The sequence below is a fragment of the Argopecten irradians genome, chromosome 9 (genome assembly GCF_041381155.1).
Source record: "Argopecten irradians isolate NY chromosome 9, Ai_NY, whole genome shotgun sequence".
NCBI lineage: Eukaryota > Metazoa > Mollusca > Bivalvia > Pectinida > Pectinidae > Argopecten > Argopecten irradians.
In genome coordinates, this window is record NC_091142.1 from 14,412,244 (window position 1) to 14,429,645 (window position 17,402).

Here is a 17,402-nt window from a genome sequence, read left to right on the forward strand (position 1 = left end):
AAATATAATCGTTTATCACGAGAGCAAAAATTACATGCTTTGACATCCAATGCGATACCAATTATCAAGTACAAAATGTGCAAAATAAGGAAGCCGTTTCAACTTGCAGTCTGAATGTATATTAATAGTCGTATGAAGACTTAAATATTTCGCTCCTTTTGGCGAAGAAATGTAACAGACGAGGTTACAATGAAACCAAGTAAGTTTATTTCGAGTAATGTTCAATTCAATCTTATATTTTGCACTCAAAGGTATAATTTTTCAGACATGTGGCTTTAAATAGGATCTAGTATAAAATGTCACTTGGTTTATACATGTCATAGGGTGATATACTATATTGGAGTTGATCAAGTGCATGTTTTAATCGAATAAGTAAGCACCATTGTAATTTAGGTCAAGCTCAAATGCAGATCTTATATAATATGCACACGATGAAAACGCAACCGTTGTTATTATAACAAAATGCTACAATATCAATGGCAAATAAACAATGGCTGTATTCCTTTTTGTCGGAGTGAGACTGCCTTCCCAAGCCCCAAAAGAAATCACTTCGCTCCATAAAAACATCTCTGATTCAAAACTCATGAATCGTTGGATGCTACCAGGACGAATGGAACGGTCCGCCTATTGGGCCTCGTTCTATATATTTACGACTGTGACGTGTCGTTAAGGTAGACGATAGATTGGATAGGAAGGAGAACATGCTGTTCTCTCAGATTGAAATGGTATGTAAGATAACTTACACAACTAAAAACATGTAAGGCTAAATCAACAGATACACGGGCGTACAAATGTAATAAAATGGAATATTATTAGTGGTGAATACCATCAAGCTTCGTTCATTTGCGCTTCATTCTATTCTAGAAATTCCTGTTTATTAATTCAATATTCCACACATAACAATATGCCATTTGAAGTTGGATTGGACGATAAAAATATAATTATTTCACCTGTCAGCTCTAATTGTTACGTAACCAAAATCAAAGCACTGTTCCTGTAACATGTGCGTAAGCAAAAATACATACTGAAATAAATGACCAGCATGCATGGATGGCTGAAATTCTTCCGGTTTAAACTGTTCCAGTTGTGCGTTGCTCCGGCACTGCTCTCCACAGTAAATATATTAAACTGATGAAAATGCATTAACAGGAGTAATTGAATATGTTTTAATGTACATTAATAATAACTCTTTTGAAAATTTAAAGCTATTGAATACAGTCAAAATATCCACAAAGCGATAAATGAGCACATGGAATCATGACGTCACAACACATCAACAAATGGCGCGAAATCATAGGATTCGCATACACGGCACACACGTGTCTGTGACACTAGTACTGCATGAACACAAAAATCAACGTCCAAATCCGAATAATTGATTTCTGTATAAATTAAAAAAAAAATTACCCTGACATTATTTCACCGACTACTATAGGTCTACTTTCAAGTACGTCCCTTCAAATTATGTTTTCTACTTACAAAAGAGAAGAAAATAAACAAGACAAGGAGAGTTTATCACTCGACTTAGAAAGTAGACAGAAATAATTACGGAAATAAGAGTAGTTTCCTTTACAAAGTGCTAGAGGCGATCTTATTTTGATGCTATCGAATTTTAGCGTGAAGCAATCTTGAACAGGTAAGTGCAATAATGAATTCACGTAATTACCGTTTTGATTTTTAATAAACTACATAACATGTTCTGTATTTTACAGAGTTATCTGCATTTGCGGGAAGTTATCGATTGTGACGTCATGTGTTTGTGAGCGTAACGTCTTAATTTTCTGAGGAAACGACCAATATCTCCCCGGGTGCATTGCGGTCCCCACAATTTCACTTCTGTAAACGGCCAATCGAAATTTCAAGATTCTTTAATACATATTGTAAGTTTCTTTTTGCATCATTCCCTGTACACGACTGTCAGTTCAGACATAATACAAGTTGATCATTCAATATAAAACCATACAACAATGGATTCTTTTGCGGATACATTAGATTTATTTGTAAAGGAGCTAACTCTGTAATATGCAAAAACGGAATAATCTTGTCAATTCTTGCCCGACGAGGGCTAAAATGAAATCACTGCTAATATTTATATACGTTTACAGTATATAAGTCATGCCGGGGTTAATCGGCATATCGCCATTATGAGACACTCTCATATTTGGATATGAATGATATGAATATTTTACCCGGGGGTCACAAAAATGTAGTAAATCCCGTGTGCTTTCGATGGTTCACATTTTGTGATCTCGAGGGTAAAGAATATGTATCATCCATATCCACACAATAAAGCGTATTTTCTTACACATCCTTTTAATTGCAGTTTTACAATGTCAAGAAAATTATTCGTTCTTATAAAACCCCCATTGAAAACCTATTATCCTTACATGAAAAGTGCATGTGAATTTAAATGCATTTTTATATTAAAACGGACCTAGATCAGAAAATGACATTTCATGTTAGTAAGAAAATAGCGATTTAATTGACACAATGTCAACACATTGTTCCTAAGTAACCGTCAGAGTCAGACGATATGAGTGTATTGCATGAAATACATCAGTACTATAACGTAGGTATAACGAAATATAATGTACAATGTAAGTACAATATCAGCATCTATCATGTAGTTATGTTTTATCATTCTCCACTTCTCATACATTAAACATGTCACATGATTACCGGGAAAACACTATTAGACGCTGCTTCTGGAGAACGGTTACCGAAATAGTGTATGTAAGTTTAAGATATCATTATGATACTTTAGGAAGAAGTTTAAGCCAAATTAAATTTACAGCATCAAAAAAAAAACAAAAAAACAACACAGTTGTGAAGAAATAGCAGTTGTGTGACATGTAATGGTCTTCATTAGATCACTCCATTGCAACAACACAAACGACTGGAAACCCATTAAGTAATACAAAGAAGAAACCAGTTCCACACTCAAGCATTAATGAACTTGATTTAAATCCTTTATTAAAAAAAATACTACCTGAGAGGTATGAATGTTTTTATGGCAATTGATAGAGTTTAACGAGTATAACACACATAAACGGAAAATGAAGTTCACGTTTGTATAATTTTGATAGATGGTTATTCCGCGTATAGTTAACAAAGCTACAAAAATAATTAATTTATTATTCTATTTTGAGACATAGGCGTATGGACGCCAGTTTTATAACAGAAAAATATTAATACGGTTCGTGATATCAAAGGCGAAGTAGTTTATTATTGTAATCTATCAAACTTTTTTTTATTAATTTCAAAATTATATCATAATTGCATAATGCACATTATGATGTCGCCTTAATGTCGCATCTGACTAGCTGATGCAAAAACGCAATTATGATTTAGACATGTTTTTATTTTTTTGTAACTAAAGTGGAAAAAGCAGAGTGTGTTTTTATTTCAAACCGGGAGCATTGTGATTGTATCTGGTTTAACATTCAAAATATAAGGTTCAACAAGCGAATAATTCATTACGCTTTGAAGGACGGTGCAGATTTCCTGGTTTTCAAGAGTAGAAAAATGTAGGTTTGCTAATGTTGTGCTCAGAATGAGTGTCCTCCGTACACGATATATGATCTCTTCCATCGTCACGCCAACACGTTGGCTATGGAACCAACAGGAATACAACACATAACGTATATTATTTAAATCTGCCGAGACTTCTCATATTCAGCTGTCACATGAGTACTGTAATTGGTCTGTTTAATTTGGGGTCTGTTTCCTTTAGGGGCCGTGGTGGCAGAGTGGTCAAAATGTCCCGACATATTACTACAAGCCATCCGACTCTGGGATGCGAGTTCGAATCCTATGTTGGGTAGCTGCCAGGTACTGACCGCTGGTCGGTGGTTTTCTGCGGGTACTCCGGTTTTCCTCCGTCAACAAACCTGGCACGTCCTTACATGACCCTTGCTGTTAATAGGACTTTAAACTTATAAAACCGAAGTCTCCATATATCCATTGCAGCCAAACCTAAAAAAACCAACAAAGACAAAACACTTTATAAACAAGTGTCTTTATTTAAACTGCAAATTGTGTTAAAATTGATCCGTTAAGACTCCGTAAAAATGGTCTTATTGAGCAGGCGGTCTTTCTACAGAGGTGGTCTTTGAGGCAGGTCTGAATATACTGAGTAATCCTTAAAGCTTAAATAGGTATATAAGTTGAACAAATTTAATATTTTTTGAAAATTGAGATCGGTGAATAAATGATTGTGATAATTAGTGATTTCTCATCATGAGTTTTGGAATGAAAAGAATATGTGAAACCATATGAAAATATATGTTTTCAAAAAGAGTGATGCCATTATTTTCAAGGGACGAAAGTGACTATTTAATTTCGGGATCGAAACATCTGGTTTTTGTGTACCTGTATATATTTAATTTTTATTTGTTTTTATACTAAATCCGACAATGAAGAAAAAATCCGAAGATGGCGCGAAAACCCGACGTTATCATGACGTCACATTAGAGCCGTCGACGTTGCGTATTGATTGAGAACAATAATCCTTTGAAAATCAATGGAACCGTTCGTTTAAAAGTATTTTGTGTTATGAAGTAGTCTGACAAATTAATTACAAGCTTTGATGTCACTATGATTTTACTGCATCGGGTAATGAAAGAAATTTTGTTTGCAAACTTTTGTGAGAATCCGATAGCAGATTCACACAGTTTGCAAACAAAATTTTGTTAATACCCCAATGAAGTTAAAAAATAGTGATATCAATGCTTAAGTAGAACTTTTTTGCTATGATTTATTTTCGTATTCCTCATATTCCCGCAAAGTATTCGAAATTTAATCTTACGGGCAATAAGTTGGTTGATAGTTGATAAGAAAACTTCATTTCTTCTTAAAGAGGCGAGCTAACTGGTACATATCCCTATTTGTTTCAGACACCCAAGTCCAGACATATCGCAATGGTGTCTCAAGTAAGCAAGATGTTGACGACACGAAGCAACCGACATCGACTAGGACAAATTGAATTTCTATGACATTGAATTATACTGGTACAGACATCCAAATTGTCGTCCCCACTAAGATGCAGTAAAGTGCTATCCCATAGGAATATACGGTCGGAGATATTCAGTTGGTGACCGCCAAGACACATTGAAGTGCAAGCGCATCTGAATAGTATTGAAGAAACATCCTGTAAGCGACTATTCTGGAGAACATTACGGAATCAACTGTTGATCAAACCTGAAGCACCACGACAACCTGAAGCACCACGATCTCAACCTGGGTACACGTTACAGGCATTGGTAGTTACGACAATTGCAATCCTAGAATAGAACTGCTTTAGACATCGATAGGTCATCTGGATGGACAGCTTAAGGCAGTTAAGTGGAGGGTTGCAAGGGAAACATTAACACAAGGGAAAAGTTTTGTGTTTGAATCTATTTCTAAATTTATGGTCGAGTTGTGGGAGCAAAGACTACGGCTTTTAGGTTTTATCTGCTTTATAAAACGACACTTAAATGCGTTTGATGAGAAAACACGTTCAAACGAAGAGACATAAAACTCACTGTTACATCTATATGAAAAAGTAAGATGGCCTATGATAAATGATCGTTCAATTGGGGATAAACGATTTAACTCAATCTGTAGTTTCATTACTTTCAAAATCGTTTCTCTTTCAGAAAAAACTCGATTTCTAAAACAATACCGGTACATAGAGGTAAACATGTAAAGCTTCTTATTAAAACTAATATCATTCATATCATGAGCGAGACTTTGTGGCTTTAGGCATGTCTTTGGACTCTATAGAAAGGCATTAATGCGAGGCGATAGGAACTGGTGCGTGAGTGAAGTATCAAATGGAAACAGCCATATGAATGCAATGGTCTTAGTGTCATTCGCTTAATTGAGGTCTTGACATAAATATCGTGAAAGCCATTCAATGTCTGTTTTTCTACGGATAATCTTGACAAGGTTGACATTCTGTAGAGAAAAGCCACACAGACCTCAAAGACCCAGAAAGGTTATGTCGATTGTGATAATGCGTCAGTAAAGAGTTTTTGACAATCAGTATGGTTTTAATTGATGTCTTAAAAAATATGCTGTATTTTGGTGAGGGTTAAGAAAGACAAAAGTGACAAGCCTCAAGCGAGCCCCCTTTTCTCTGTCCCGAACCAAAATACAGCTTGTTTTTTAAGACACCCATCATGTATTCTTTTTATCCTATCATTACAAACAATGAATATTTTTTTTTAATTAGAAGTGTTACATTTATTAACATATTTGTAATATGATTTTCAACAGACAGGTCCGACTTTTAAACAATGGATCAGCTAATAGGAGGTCGAAGGAATAGACACACGTGCTAAAATACAGCTATTTTCCGTTACTGGCGAATACAGCAAAATATATGTCAGTAGGTGTATTCCGACAATGCTAATGCTGGTTACAGGACAATAAATCTTATTCATTTGCATGCTTTTAATAAAACTCCGTGGAGTCAGCACCGAAATATGCTAAAATTTTACAATGGTTTTTCACTTGCGGTAAATTTAATTATGTTCGCGGTGACCTACCCATGCCTAATTATTGTTTGCGTCGATTTACTTATTTCACAATTCAGAGTAATAAAGTTTGATTTTATCTGAACTCAAAGCATGTTCGCAGGGATGTAGTTTCTAAGTTAGCCATCGCTCGCAAAGCTTGCAAACTTCTATTGCATCCCCAAAAAATTGGTATATACACTATATATAGTAAACTCTTAAATTTCGTTTAATAATGCGAATAGCAACGTATGTTTAAAATTCCTCGAAATGCATTTAATGTTTGTTAATGTTAACAAGTGAATTGTTGATTTACGTTTCATAAAAATGTTATGTTTACTTAATATCTTGCTTTTACACTTGAAAAATGTTCCATCCTTTAGAATAGACATGCTATTCCGTGATGAGATATACAATGTATTGGATATTAATTGATATGCAAATTATTTGCGTTTTTTCTATTTCAAACAGAAGTTATCCATAGGGTTAATACTTGTCACTGTTTTCAATCTTATTTTCATTCTGAGAAGCTGGCAACAGACATTTTTTTTTTTTTTCTGTTTTTTTTTTCATTTGTAACTATCTTTTTGTCGACTTGTGTGTTACTTTTGTATGTCTTGTAATATATTTTGAAAATGAATAAAAAATAAAATAAATAGAAAAGAACTTCTTGTCGTCTTTTTCAAATTTATTCTCGAGTCCTTATCTTTTCGGAAACCAAATTGAGCGCGATTATTGAAAGTAAGTATACCATTACATTATTTATCTACATTGTTTGTATCTGATAGCATGTCTGGTTTATCATTAGATCACTACTTGTTTCTATTATATTATTGAATGCAGAAGAGAAATTGCGGTTTTATCTCTGACAAACGACGATAGAACATACACAAGAAGCGCCACACCGCAAAGTCTACATCTGTCAAGATTGATATCGTTGCTGATAGGAGACGGTAAAAAAAATGAAAAAAAATCAAACGAACAAAATGACGTTGATTTCATCTGCGTTTATCATTCTTCGAATAAATATCATTTAAATGAGAAGTATATTTGCAATTGGCTATAAGTCAATCATTTTGATCCAATCGTTCCTTAGCGCTGACGAAACAGTATATGACCTTCTGAGGAAGCCAAGAGTGAAACCTGTTCAATTAATTGATTTCGCTTCACTATTGTAGTTTTATGTTTTATAGCTAATAAAAAAACTACCTTTTGTATTATTATGTATTTGACATACCTATAAACCTAGATTGATACGCACAAAACTCCTATACGGTTAAGTTAATGAAAAAAACCGGTATTAATGCATGATGAAACAAAGTAACAAAATATTGTACTTTCAGTATTTTTTTCATTATCGCTTTTGACATTGTTGAGTTCGCGTCAGTGCATAGTGTTCGCCTGATCTGCTAGAATAATGAAACGCTGAAAATGAGAAATAAATAGAGAATCGCAAATTATTATCAATTTCATACACGATTTTATAATATTAATTTTTGTTTTGAAGGTTTAAGTTATGAGGCGTGTTTAATAAAATCATATGAAATTAACACAAATTTAAGATTTAAGATTTATCCGTCAATACGATTACGTGCATTTGTTCCATATCTGACGGATATTTTTCTAGCTTGACCCAGAACTGTATCCTTCCAGATGAAGGAAAAACTTCATTCAATCCCGCTAAAAAGTGACGTCACATTCCTCAGAATGGCTTCATTTTTACGATATCGAAAATCTCATATGGCGACGTTGTCTTTTTCTTAGCTCACTGCAAAGGTTTATTGTATAGTAAAGCTTGGTGTTATTTTTTATTTTGTTTCAGAGATATTATACACTGAATAGAACTACTGTTACATTGCAAAGGTATGCGTGAATGGGCTTATGTTTTTGAACATTTTTTTTGTTTCTGACTGGACTACTGGTACTGTATGCGAAAGGGAGTATTTTTCCGACACCCTCATTCGGTTTATTCGGTTTAGTGAATGATTTTGTTCCTCCGCATCAAAAAAGCGTCTCTGTTCGAAAATAAACTGGTAATTTGCTTTCGTTTTGAATATCATAGTAGTTGCAGGTTAAACATGATAATACACGTCGCATCGGCTTTCCTTATTGTTGCACCAATATAAATTTTGTATTGTAAGAAACTAACCATGTATCCACTATTTGATTATATTATATGATAATTGATTTCATCCACTATTTAAAAACCTCACAACCGTTTCTATGGCTTTGTATAATGGAACTTAGTTATAATGTAATATAAATATATAAGTCTTATCTTATTTGAGGTTTTGGAATAAAAACACTTAACCTAAGAACTAAATTTATATCATATGGTTATATATTAAAGATGCCCCACGCCGATAGAGCTTAAACGATACTCATCATTTGAACGATTGGTGTTTACGGATGGCGATGATGCTTCATTTCACTTATGTACAAATGGTTACCTTTCCTATTGACACTTCTTTATGTGCTTAGTACGGCAAATGTCCATCTTGATCTTAATGTTACATAGTCCTGATCGCTTTACCTCTACAACTATTCCATAATACGTGTGTAAGTAAATAATCAAGCAGAGTCTTGCATGGCATTCACCACCAAATGTTACGACATTTCGAGAATTGCAATACTTACTGTATTTGTTTATCTAAAATCATAACCTTTGCATCATAGGTTATAATTGTAGACAGACAAATACAACTCAATATCAATTATGATAGTAATCTTAAAATACATGTACTAAGTGTAAAGTGATTTCTGCAGATATTTCTTCATTTAAACATATAAAAAGCCTATAATTCAAACGTTTGGAGTACGTAACTAATATGCATGAAGCATTATACATTTTTGTCCGTGCTTTTAAATGATTTTCACAGCAAAAGTTATCAAACCTTAAGTTTTTAAATAGATTTCCGAGGACCAAATATCATGTCAAAATGTTCGCCAAATTATTGCAAATATAACTTTAAAGTAAAATGTGCCAAAATTGATCGGAAAAAATATTTAATGTGTTTTCGTCAAGATTTAATTGAAAACACAAAATTTGGTGATTTAAGTCATTAAGTTATGGAAACAGTTGAAAATACTTTAGAATTACATGTTATGCTGTCAATATTTGATATCTTAGCCATCCGCTGGGCTTCTTCGTCTTGGTTATAAGATTTGTGTTTCCTTTTCTACACCATAGACATCAACGGGATTATTTTTGCCAATATTTTCAAAATTCATCCTTGTTTGTCTCTATTTTAAATATTATAACCAGTGCATTTTTATTTCTATTCCTTCCCCTCAAAAAGTCGGTGTGGGCTGTTACTGATCTTAGGTAGCATAGTAATGTATGTTTATGTTTTCAGCATGATATTCCTGAACCTTTTGATAATGCCATACGATAGGCTTTTATCAGGATGACAGGCTATTGATACCATGTGGAGTTACAATCGGTTTTCCTCAGGATGGACATTAAACAAATATCTTCGTAAAAATTTCGGCCATTTATGGCAAAACCTTGTGATGCTCATCACCATCAGTTCCTCGTATAATTAAAAAAAATCTTTTGTGTTATTAATTCATCATACATGTAACTCGCGATTTTAGTTTGATAGATATAGAGATAACTGAATTCGCACACAAATCGACGAAAGAAAACGATTATGATTTTCCAAAACAAAATACAGGGTTTTAGACTAGACAACCGTATGTATATATAACGCACTTTGGTGGTTGAAATGTAACAAATCGCACACGCATACACATAAGCACAGCCCCTGAAAAGTTCACGCTGCCAGATATGCTATCTTAGGTAAATTCGGTCAAAATGTATTGCCATGAATACAGCTAGCACACGCGTACATAGAATGCACGGCAACATACTGTAGCAACACACAACACGTGTGGCTAGTCTGCACCGCGTCTGGTGCACTAGATAACTGGTGTTTTGTAGAATCGATCGCAGCTAGACGATCCGAGATACTCTTATTGCGTTTTATGTTAATTTACAGACAGCAAAGATGGCGACCAAACAAACAACTATAGCGTTTATCATTGCACTCTTCATCGTTGTGATGACAGTTGTGATACTTTCTGTGCCTAATTTAATTAGTTACACTGTTTCCCTGTCAAGGGCCGATATCATGAAGATGGCTAAGGCGATGGATAGTGGTGGTAACGTCCGTAATTATGGTGGAAGTGAAGGTGGTGGTGGCGATTTAAGTAATAGTGGCTACGGAATGGCTGGTATGACTGGTTCCGATAGTTACCAAACAGGATTCAAGACTCAACCGACAACCTTAGTGCCGACGGATATCGGGGATTACCATTTCAGCATGTCCTTCGGGATATATCGTTGTGAATTTGAAGCTCGTCTACCAACTTTCTCCGTACCGATATCATGGGATGGTTCATATGTATCGCTTGGAGATAAATTAGAGACAACCGCTCTTCGGATGATGCCAGCAGTGAGTAGAATGCGAATGGCGAGAGTATTCCTTAAGGACGACGCTGTCGCTACGTTTGCAGGTAAACATTACGGAACATGACATTGATGTTTACTCGAGGTTTCGTATACGCAAATTAAAAAAAAACCCATGTTTACAAGATGCCGGCTCAAGTGACCATTAAGTCGCTTAAGTATATGGTAATAGTTGTGCTAAAGCTTCATAAAAATGTGTCAATTACGCATAACACTTTCAGCTAATGCGATTTGGAATACCGTTTACTCAGAATACATGTATGTGATCCTGCTAAGTATAGCTAGTTGATAAGTGCTACAGAATATATACCGTTCGCGAAATATTTAATCGATACAAATCAAATTCATCGTGCGAATGCTTCCCGTTAAAAATACCGGCTATGCGGTGACTTAAATAGATTGGAAAATACAATTAAACTAAACATAATTAGTTTAGGTTAAAGTTATGGATTGTTATGACAGTTAATTGAACCATCAGGAAGTGGAGATGCAAAAATCATATGCGGAATTTTTAAACGCTCTATTCATTTAGGTTAAATTCCCAAACCTAACTCAGCTCTGCATACTAAAGCATACATAGAAAACATAACGTTTACCTGCAGTTGATAATAATCGGTAAGCCAATCGAATGCGGTTCGGAGGTAGTTGCCGAGGCGTCGTCTTCGTTGACGGATACAAGCGACGTCTGCTACCAAAGTATTTATCTAATAGCCTGAAAATGTAGGTGGAGTACATAAGCCGAAACCCGTAACGTCAAGAGACACAAAAATATACAAAACAAAAAACAAAAATAAATATCCGAAACGTAGATGCAACAAATTGCAGTTTGTTCTATTAGGTTCAATGTCCTTTTTATATCCATGTAGAGTCATTTATGGTCCGCCCAATGCAACGTGTTCCGTTGTGAATGTCTGTATGTCTTGGGATAATGTAGTATATTCGTGTGGTGTCTCCTTGTGAAAGTGGAACTCTTGTGATTTCATAGTGCTATCTCACTGAAGTGTGTCGACCTAGACATGGAGTAAACACACCCCACCCAGTCACATTATACAGACAGCGGGCATACCAGTTGCTTTGACTTACCCTCTTTATGCTGAGCAGAAGATCGATTAATATCTAAATAGACATTTTCTTTCTGAAGTTAGATATTTTCATAAATATTTGAACAACAACTTGTGTCTGGTTTCATACAAATCGTGTGGCGCAACAAATGACAGGTCTTTTTCATTAAGTTTAATATAAAATATAAACTTTATTTATTTTACATCGATTGAGAAACAAGTTATACAACTTATATAAATCACTCTCGATGGCCCGGATGTAAGCGCGCGAGGGGTTTTAGTGTGGGAGGAAACCGGAGTACCCGGAGAAAACCCACGTGATCGGGCAGGTGACCCCTGCCCTTTTCAAGTCCGTGTCGGGGATCGAACGCCGGCCGGCTAGGTGAAAGGCGAGCGGCTTCACCACTACACCACCCGATCACCCGTTTAAGTTTGATAAGAGCTTGGAAAATGGCAGAACTACATAACATTTGCGTGTACAAAATTCTTTATATGTTGCTAACAACTTTACATGGTTGTTTTAACAGTGCAATTCGATGATTTAAAAAAGAAAGCTCAACAGATAAGAGTAGGTTTATATATACAGTCAATCTGCCTTAGCGATCATCTGCTGAATCCACTCTCTCTCTCTCTCTCTCTCTCTCTCTCTCTCTCTCTCTCTCTCTCTCTCGGGGTCCCAAATGTTTCAACACAGTTTGACCCGTGCATGAAAATCACCTGGATATAGAGACCATTTCTCCTGGTTCCTTGGGTGGTCTTTACAGACAGGTGTGACTGGCGTCAGAATAAGTGCTAAAATAACTAAATGAATTTACTAAGTAAACAAAGCACATCAGAATCAAATTTGAACAATGAAACACAGTTTGAATTGAAGAACAAAATGTACAGTAGATCAACCCTTTAAATATGACATATCAAAACTGAAGGTTCTGTATTTGACAGCAGATGAGACAGCTGGTTTGATCTTTTGATGTACATCGATAAAAACGAATGGTGGTACAGTCTGGTTGGCTGTGTGACTTTGAAGTTGCGAGTCACTTTCTACAAAATGTTCAGACTTTTATTGGTCAGGGTTTTTCTCCTGATATGCATTCAGTTTTGTTATGACATATTTCAGGGGTGGATATAACGATAGTTATTGTAACCCTTGGAATGTCGAGCGCAATTTAGACTGTATTATCAAACAAATAAATGTATTAATTAAGAATAACATTATATTATATTAATTATCAAAGTTAATATTTTCTTTTTATCTTTCTAGGACTCATAAGAACATACTTTGTTCGAGCAGAGATTGAAGTGACCTTGGCCTTTCTGTTTTCATTGATTGCTCTGGCCTTGACCTTTCTGAACACGCGTGTGACGGATGGACAGACGAATCCGCTGATCGTCATAAGTGCCTCGATCTGTTTCATCGTTCACTGTATGTTTAATGCTTATCATAAGTATACCGATACACAATGCGTTAAGCAAACGAGAAATCATCTTTTGAAATTCTTTTTATTAAGGGTAACCTTAAATATGTTTTTCATGTTATAGATGTATAACTCGGAAATCAGAGTGTATTAAAAAACATCGATGACTTTGGACTCTGATTTTGTTTCTCATAGCTCCATAACATAACAACCTATCCGTGTTAATCCTAATATTTCCATCTCAATGCGTGAAATTCCATATTTTGTCAACTTTTCCTTGTGATGATATGATATGCTTAAGTCATTGACACGTTACAAGAAAGATTGAATTATCACTCAATGTTATGAAAATTGAAACTAAACAAGTGGAAAGTACTAATGCAACAACTAATATACCAGTACTGTATTGATGGTAGCATAATCTGTTTGTATTATTAGAGTATGTATACTAGTAAAGGAAAACCAGTTGCATTGTTTTTTCACCAATTCGAATGAATTGTGTTGCTATGGAAATAGTAAGGATACATTATGAATCCTTTTAATTTGAAATGTTGAAAATATTACTACATATGTAAACTTATAGAAAAATAATACAGATGCAAATCAAAGCTCTTAAAGAACTTTCCCTAACTTTTGTAATGCTTTCCTGCATAGAAATTTAATTTAAATGACTCCTGTGCAGGTGTCTTTGTTAATCCTAATATATTGAACATTGTGTGAATTTTGGTTTAGTACATCAGTATACTTCCACACTTAACATCGAAATAATGTTCTTAACTTGCTCGTATTCCTGTATCTAATCTTATTCAATAACAGTTATGTATGCAAGAAAAAAATAATGATACATTTTTATTTCAGCGATTCTTCTCGGGGTGACGTTAGGGGAGTTTTCACACCAACTTCACCAAATATCAAGTATGGTCGATATGTATACCATCGTGAAGATGTCGGAGATCGGTTATGGCTTTTTAGCTGTTGGATTTATTACAGTCCTTGCATCCGTCATACTTGCATTAATGCACCTACGGCTATTGGTTTATCCGAATGAGTCATACAAAAGATTCGGTCAAACTGAGGAACAAAGTGCTATTTCTGCCAACGAGAACTTTAAGCTCAGCGGAGAGTACCATGTTTAATTGCAGTTGTTTGAAGATGGCTCTTCATTTTGTCTGTGTATAAGGTAGTATGAATGCAGTTGGCTACGGGCAGATTCAATGGAGTGTGTTTGCATTCCGTTAATTAACATGTTTCTTGGAAACTGATTTCATGCTACCGAATAAACAGTAAAAATAAGAATCAATGCTAAAACGTATGTTAACATCTCTGTTATGGTTTTAGACATAATAAAACAAACTGGTAACTGCGGTCGCCCTGATTGCTTGGCTTATGAGATTGTTTGCATACTAATGTATATACGTACATGTACTCTTACAAAGCTAAAGCCGAAGAAAAGAAAGATGCAAATATATACAGCACAGTGTTGATTAAGAGATTCAGAGATGTGAAGCCGTTTTTCGGAATGTCGTTCAGATCAAATTGACCGTTAAGTGGTGCTTATTTTTTTAATTATTGGATGCGCAGGAGAGACATGTGGTATCCGAAATAGTAATGTGATGTATATGTAGATTTCATGAACAAATTTAACTAATATTGGATAGACATTTCAGTGGCTCAATCTACCTTGTTTGTGTATTACCGCAGATCCGTGGTAATCCGGACGTCAATAGTCTGGAAAGCCCACAATTAAGACCCCAGAAAACGGATTTAATTATTGGGTATATCATCATACTCCTGCAGTCCCGAAAATTTGCGATCCGCATGGTTTAAGTTTGTGACGCAATTTTTTGGATCAACAAGGGTCGGCTATGCTTCATTGACAAATATTTTTTTTTGTATTATTATGTAATATAAGTTTTCATTGATGTGTTTTGACTTATAATGCAATTATGTTAACTACTATTTTGACGATGAAGAGGCGGATTTCTTATTGTATATTCATGTATTTGTTAATAAAGAAATTAATATTATCACATCATTCTTTGATAGGTCGTATGACTAAAGCATGATTGAACATTTTTTGCTCCCAAAGTTCTCGATTTCTAATTTAATTATAATATTTGATTTTTTTTTAAATAATGAATTCAATTGTTATTGATGTTTTGTAATTTGGTTGTTTATTAGCAATGGCAACCATCTAGATAGGAATAAGTTAAGCGAATTTGAAAATTTTGTCATATTTGCCTTTTAACATAGTTTTCCAAGGAAACAATAGCACACAATCTTGAACAACCGTTAGACCTGTATTAATTGAGAACATTAAGATATATCTTTAGGAAAAATATTATATTTTTATAATTCATATATGTTAGGATGGTTACCATAGCAATTGCAAATACAATTATACAAAACCACCATACCTATTGTAGTATCAAAGGAAGTAATTGAAATGGAGCAGTATATAGATGGCCAGCTATTTATAATTAGTTATTCATACTTTTTACTTTTGGTCAGGTAAAGTTAAGTTAGACAGTAATTATGAATAACGAAAACAGGATAACTGTCTAACTTTACTTTTTGCCGGGTAAAGTAAAGTTAGACAGTTTTTTAATAACTAATAGCTAATAACTTTCTAACTTTACCTTGCTTAAAAGAAATTCAACAATTTAATCACTAAATGATAGGTTGACGGTTTTCCTTTACCAACGACTAATGCCATGTGTCTTGACCTTTGAACTATGAATCCCTAATATGTTTATGTATTGTAAACCAAGTTATTTTCGCGGTAGCTCAATTTCCCACTTTCATGCCTTATGACATTTTCAAGGCTATTTATTGTTATTGATCATACCGTTCGGCCGGTAATTTTCGCGGACCAAAATGTTCGCGATTTGATCTAAATACGATAAAATCATTTGATAGTGATTTTAAATTTTCGCGATATGGATTTTAAAGGTAGATATCATTCAACTATTTCTCATGATTTCGCAGATCAAATTCTCCTAGCAATGTGCCGCGAAATCGCAAAAATATAATCTCCGCGAAAATAATCGGTTAAACGGTAGATGTTCAAGACGAATTTTACAAAGAATGGTTTTGTTTGGATGTACCTAAGGATTGCCCAAAGTCGAAAAATTTGTTAAAGATGTGAATTTGTACTGTTTAAATACAATATTGTTTTTTTCTGTACTTATCGTTATTATATATTTCAATGTTATTAATTATCGCGTATTATTCCGTCTTTGCATATTTCAGAGTAAGCTCCCGTGGGGGAAGGTATTAATTGTTACGTCATAATTTGTTGAGCGCAGTTCGTGTCGTTTTCACCGAAAAAGTATGAAGTCACGCTCGCAAACACATGATGTTTTAAACAATACCTACCCACAGGGGCAGATAACTGTGTAATATCCAAATACAAAATAATCGTTTGCGACATCCACGAAAATGAATCGATCGTGTTTACTGTATGTTAAAGTATCACTGTCAAATCGCCTAATGTTTAAATCATGTCTTAAACGCTATTGTTTATCAAACAAAGTGACCCTTAACATCATTTGTTTTATTCTCTTTGTTTTTTCAGACGATGGTGATATTTTTTTCCAGATCAAAATAATTAGCATCTTCAGACATTGTGTATCATCATGCCATGTGACAATGAAATACTATCGTTATTGTGATGAATTGAATACTCCGGGGAGAAATCTTACATTTCAAACGGATAGTAAATTAATTTGTGGTTAATATCAGCATGAAAATTAAACGGTGATGCTTCTTTATTGCCCTTATAAACATCATCACATATGGCATGGCAATAAATTGGCATCATTACTTTGATAAAATTATATACTCAATGCATTTATGTTACATTTCAAACGGATGATGAATTTATCTAACATTACCATTGCATGACAAATACCAAAAATGATGATGTTTCTACCAAAAACAGAAAAACTCAAAC

General features: G+C 34.5%; 1 protein-coding gene across 1 annotated transcript; it reads left to right on the top strand.

Annotated features, from left to right (window-relative positions):
- Nucleotides 1-10,207: 10,207 nt before the first annotated feature.
- LOC138331576 (uncharacterized) lies at nucleotides 10,208-16,633 on the top strand. Its single transcript, XM_069279275.1, has 3 exons — nucleotides 10,208-11,018; nucleotides 13,294-13,455; nucleotides 14,306-16,633. The coding sequence occupies exons 1-3, from the start codon at nucleotides 10,511-10,513 to the stop codon at nucleotides 14,581-14,583; spliced, it is 948 nt and encodes a 315-aa protein (XP_069135376.1). The 5' UTR covers nucleotides 10,208-10,510; the 3' UTR covers nucleotides 14,584-16,633.
- Nucleotides 16,634-17,402: the final 769 nt, after the last annotated feature.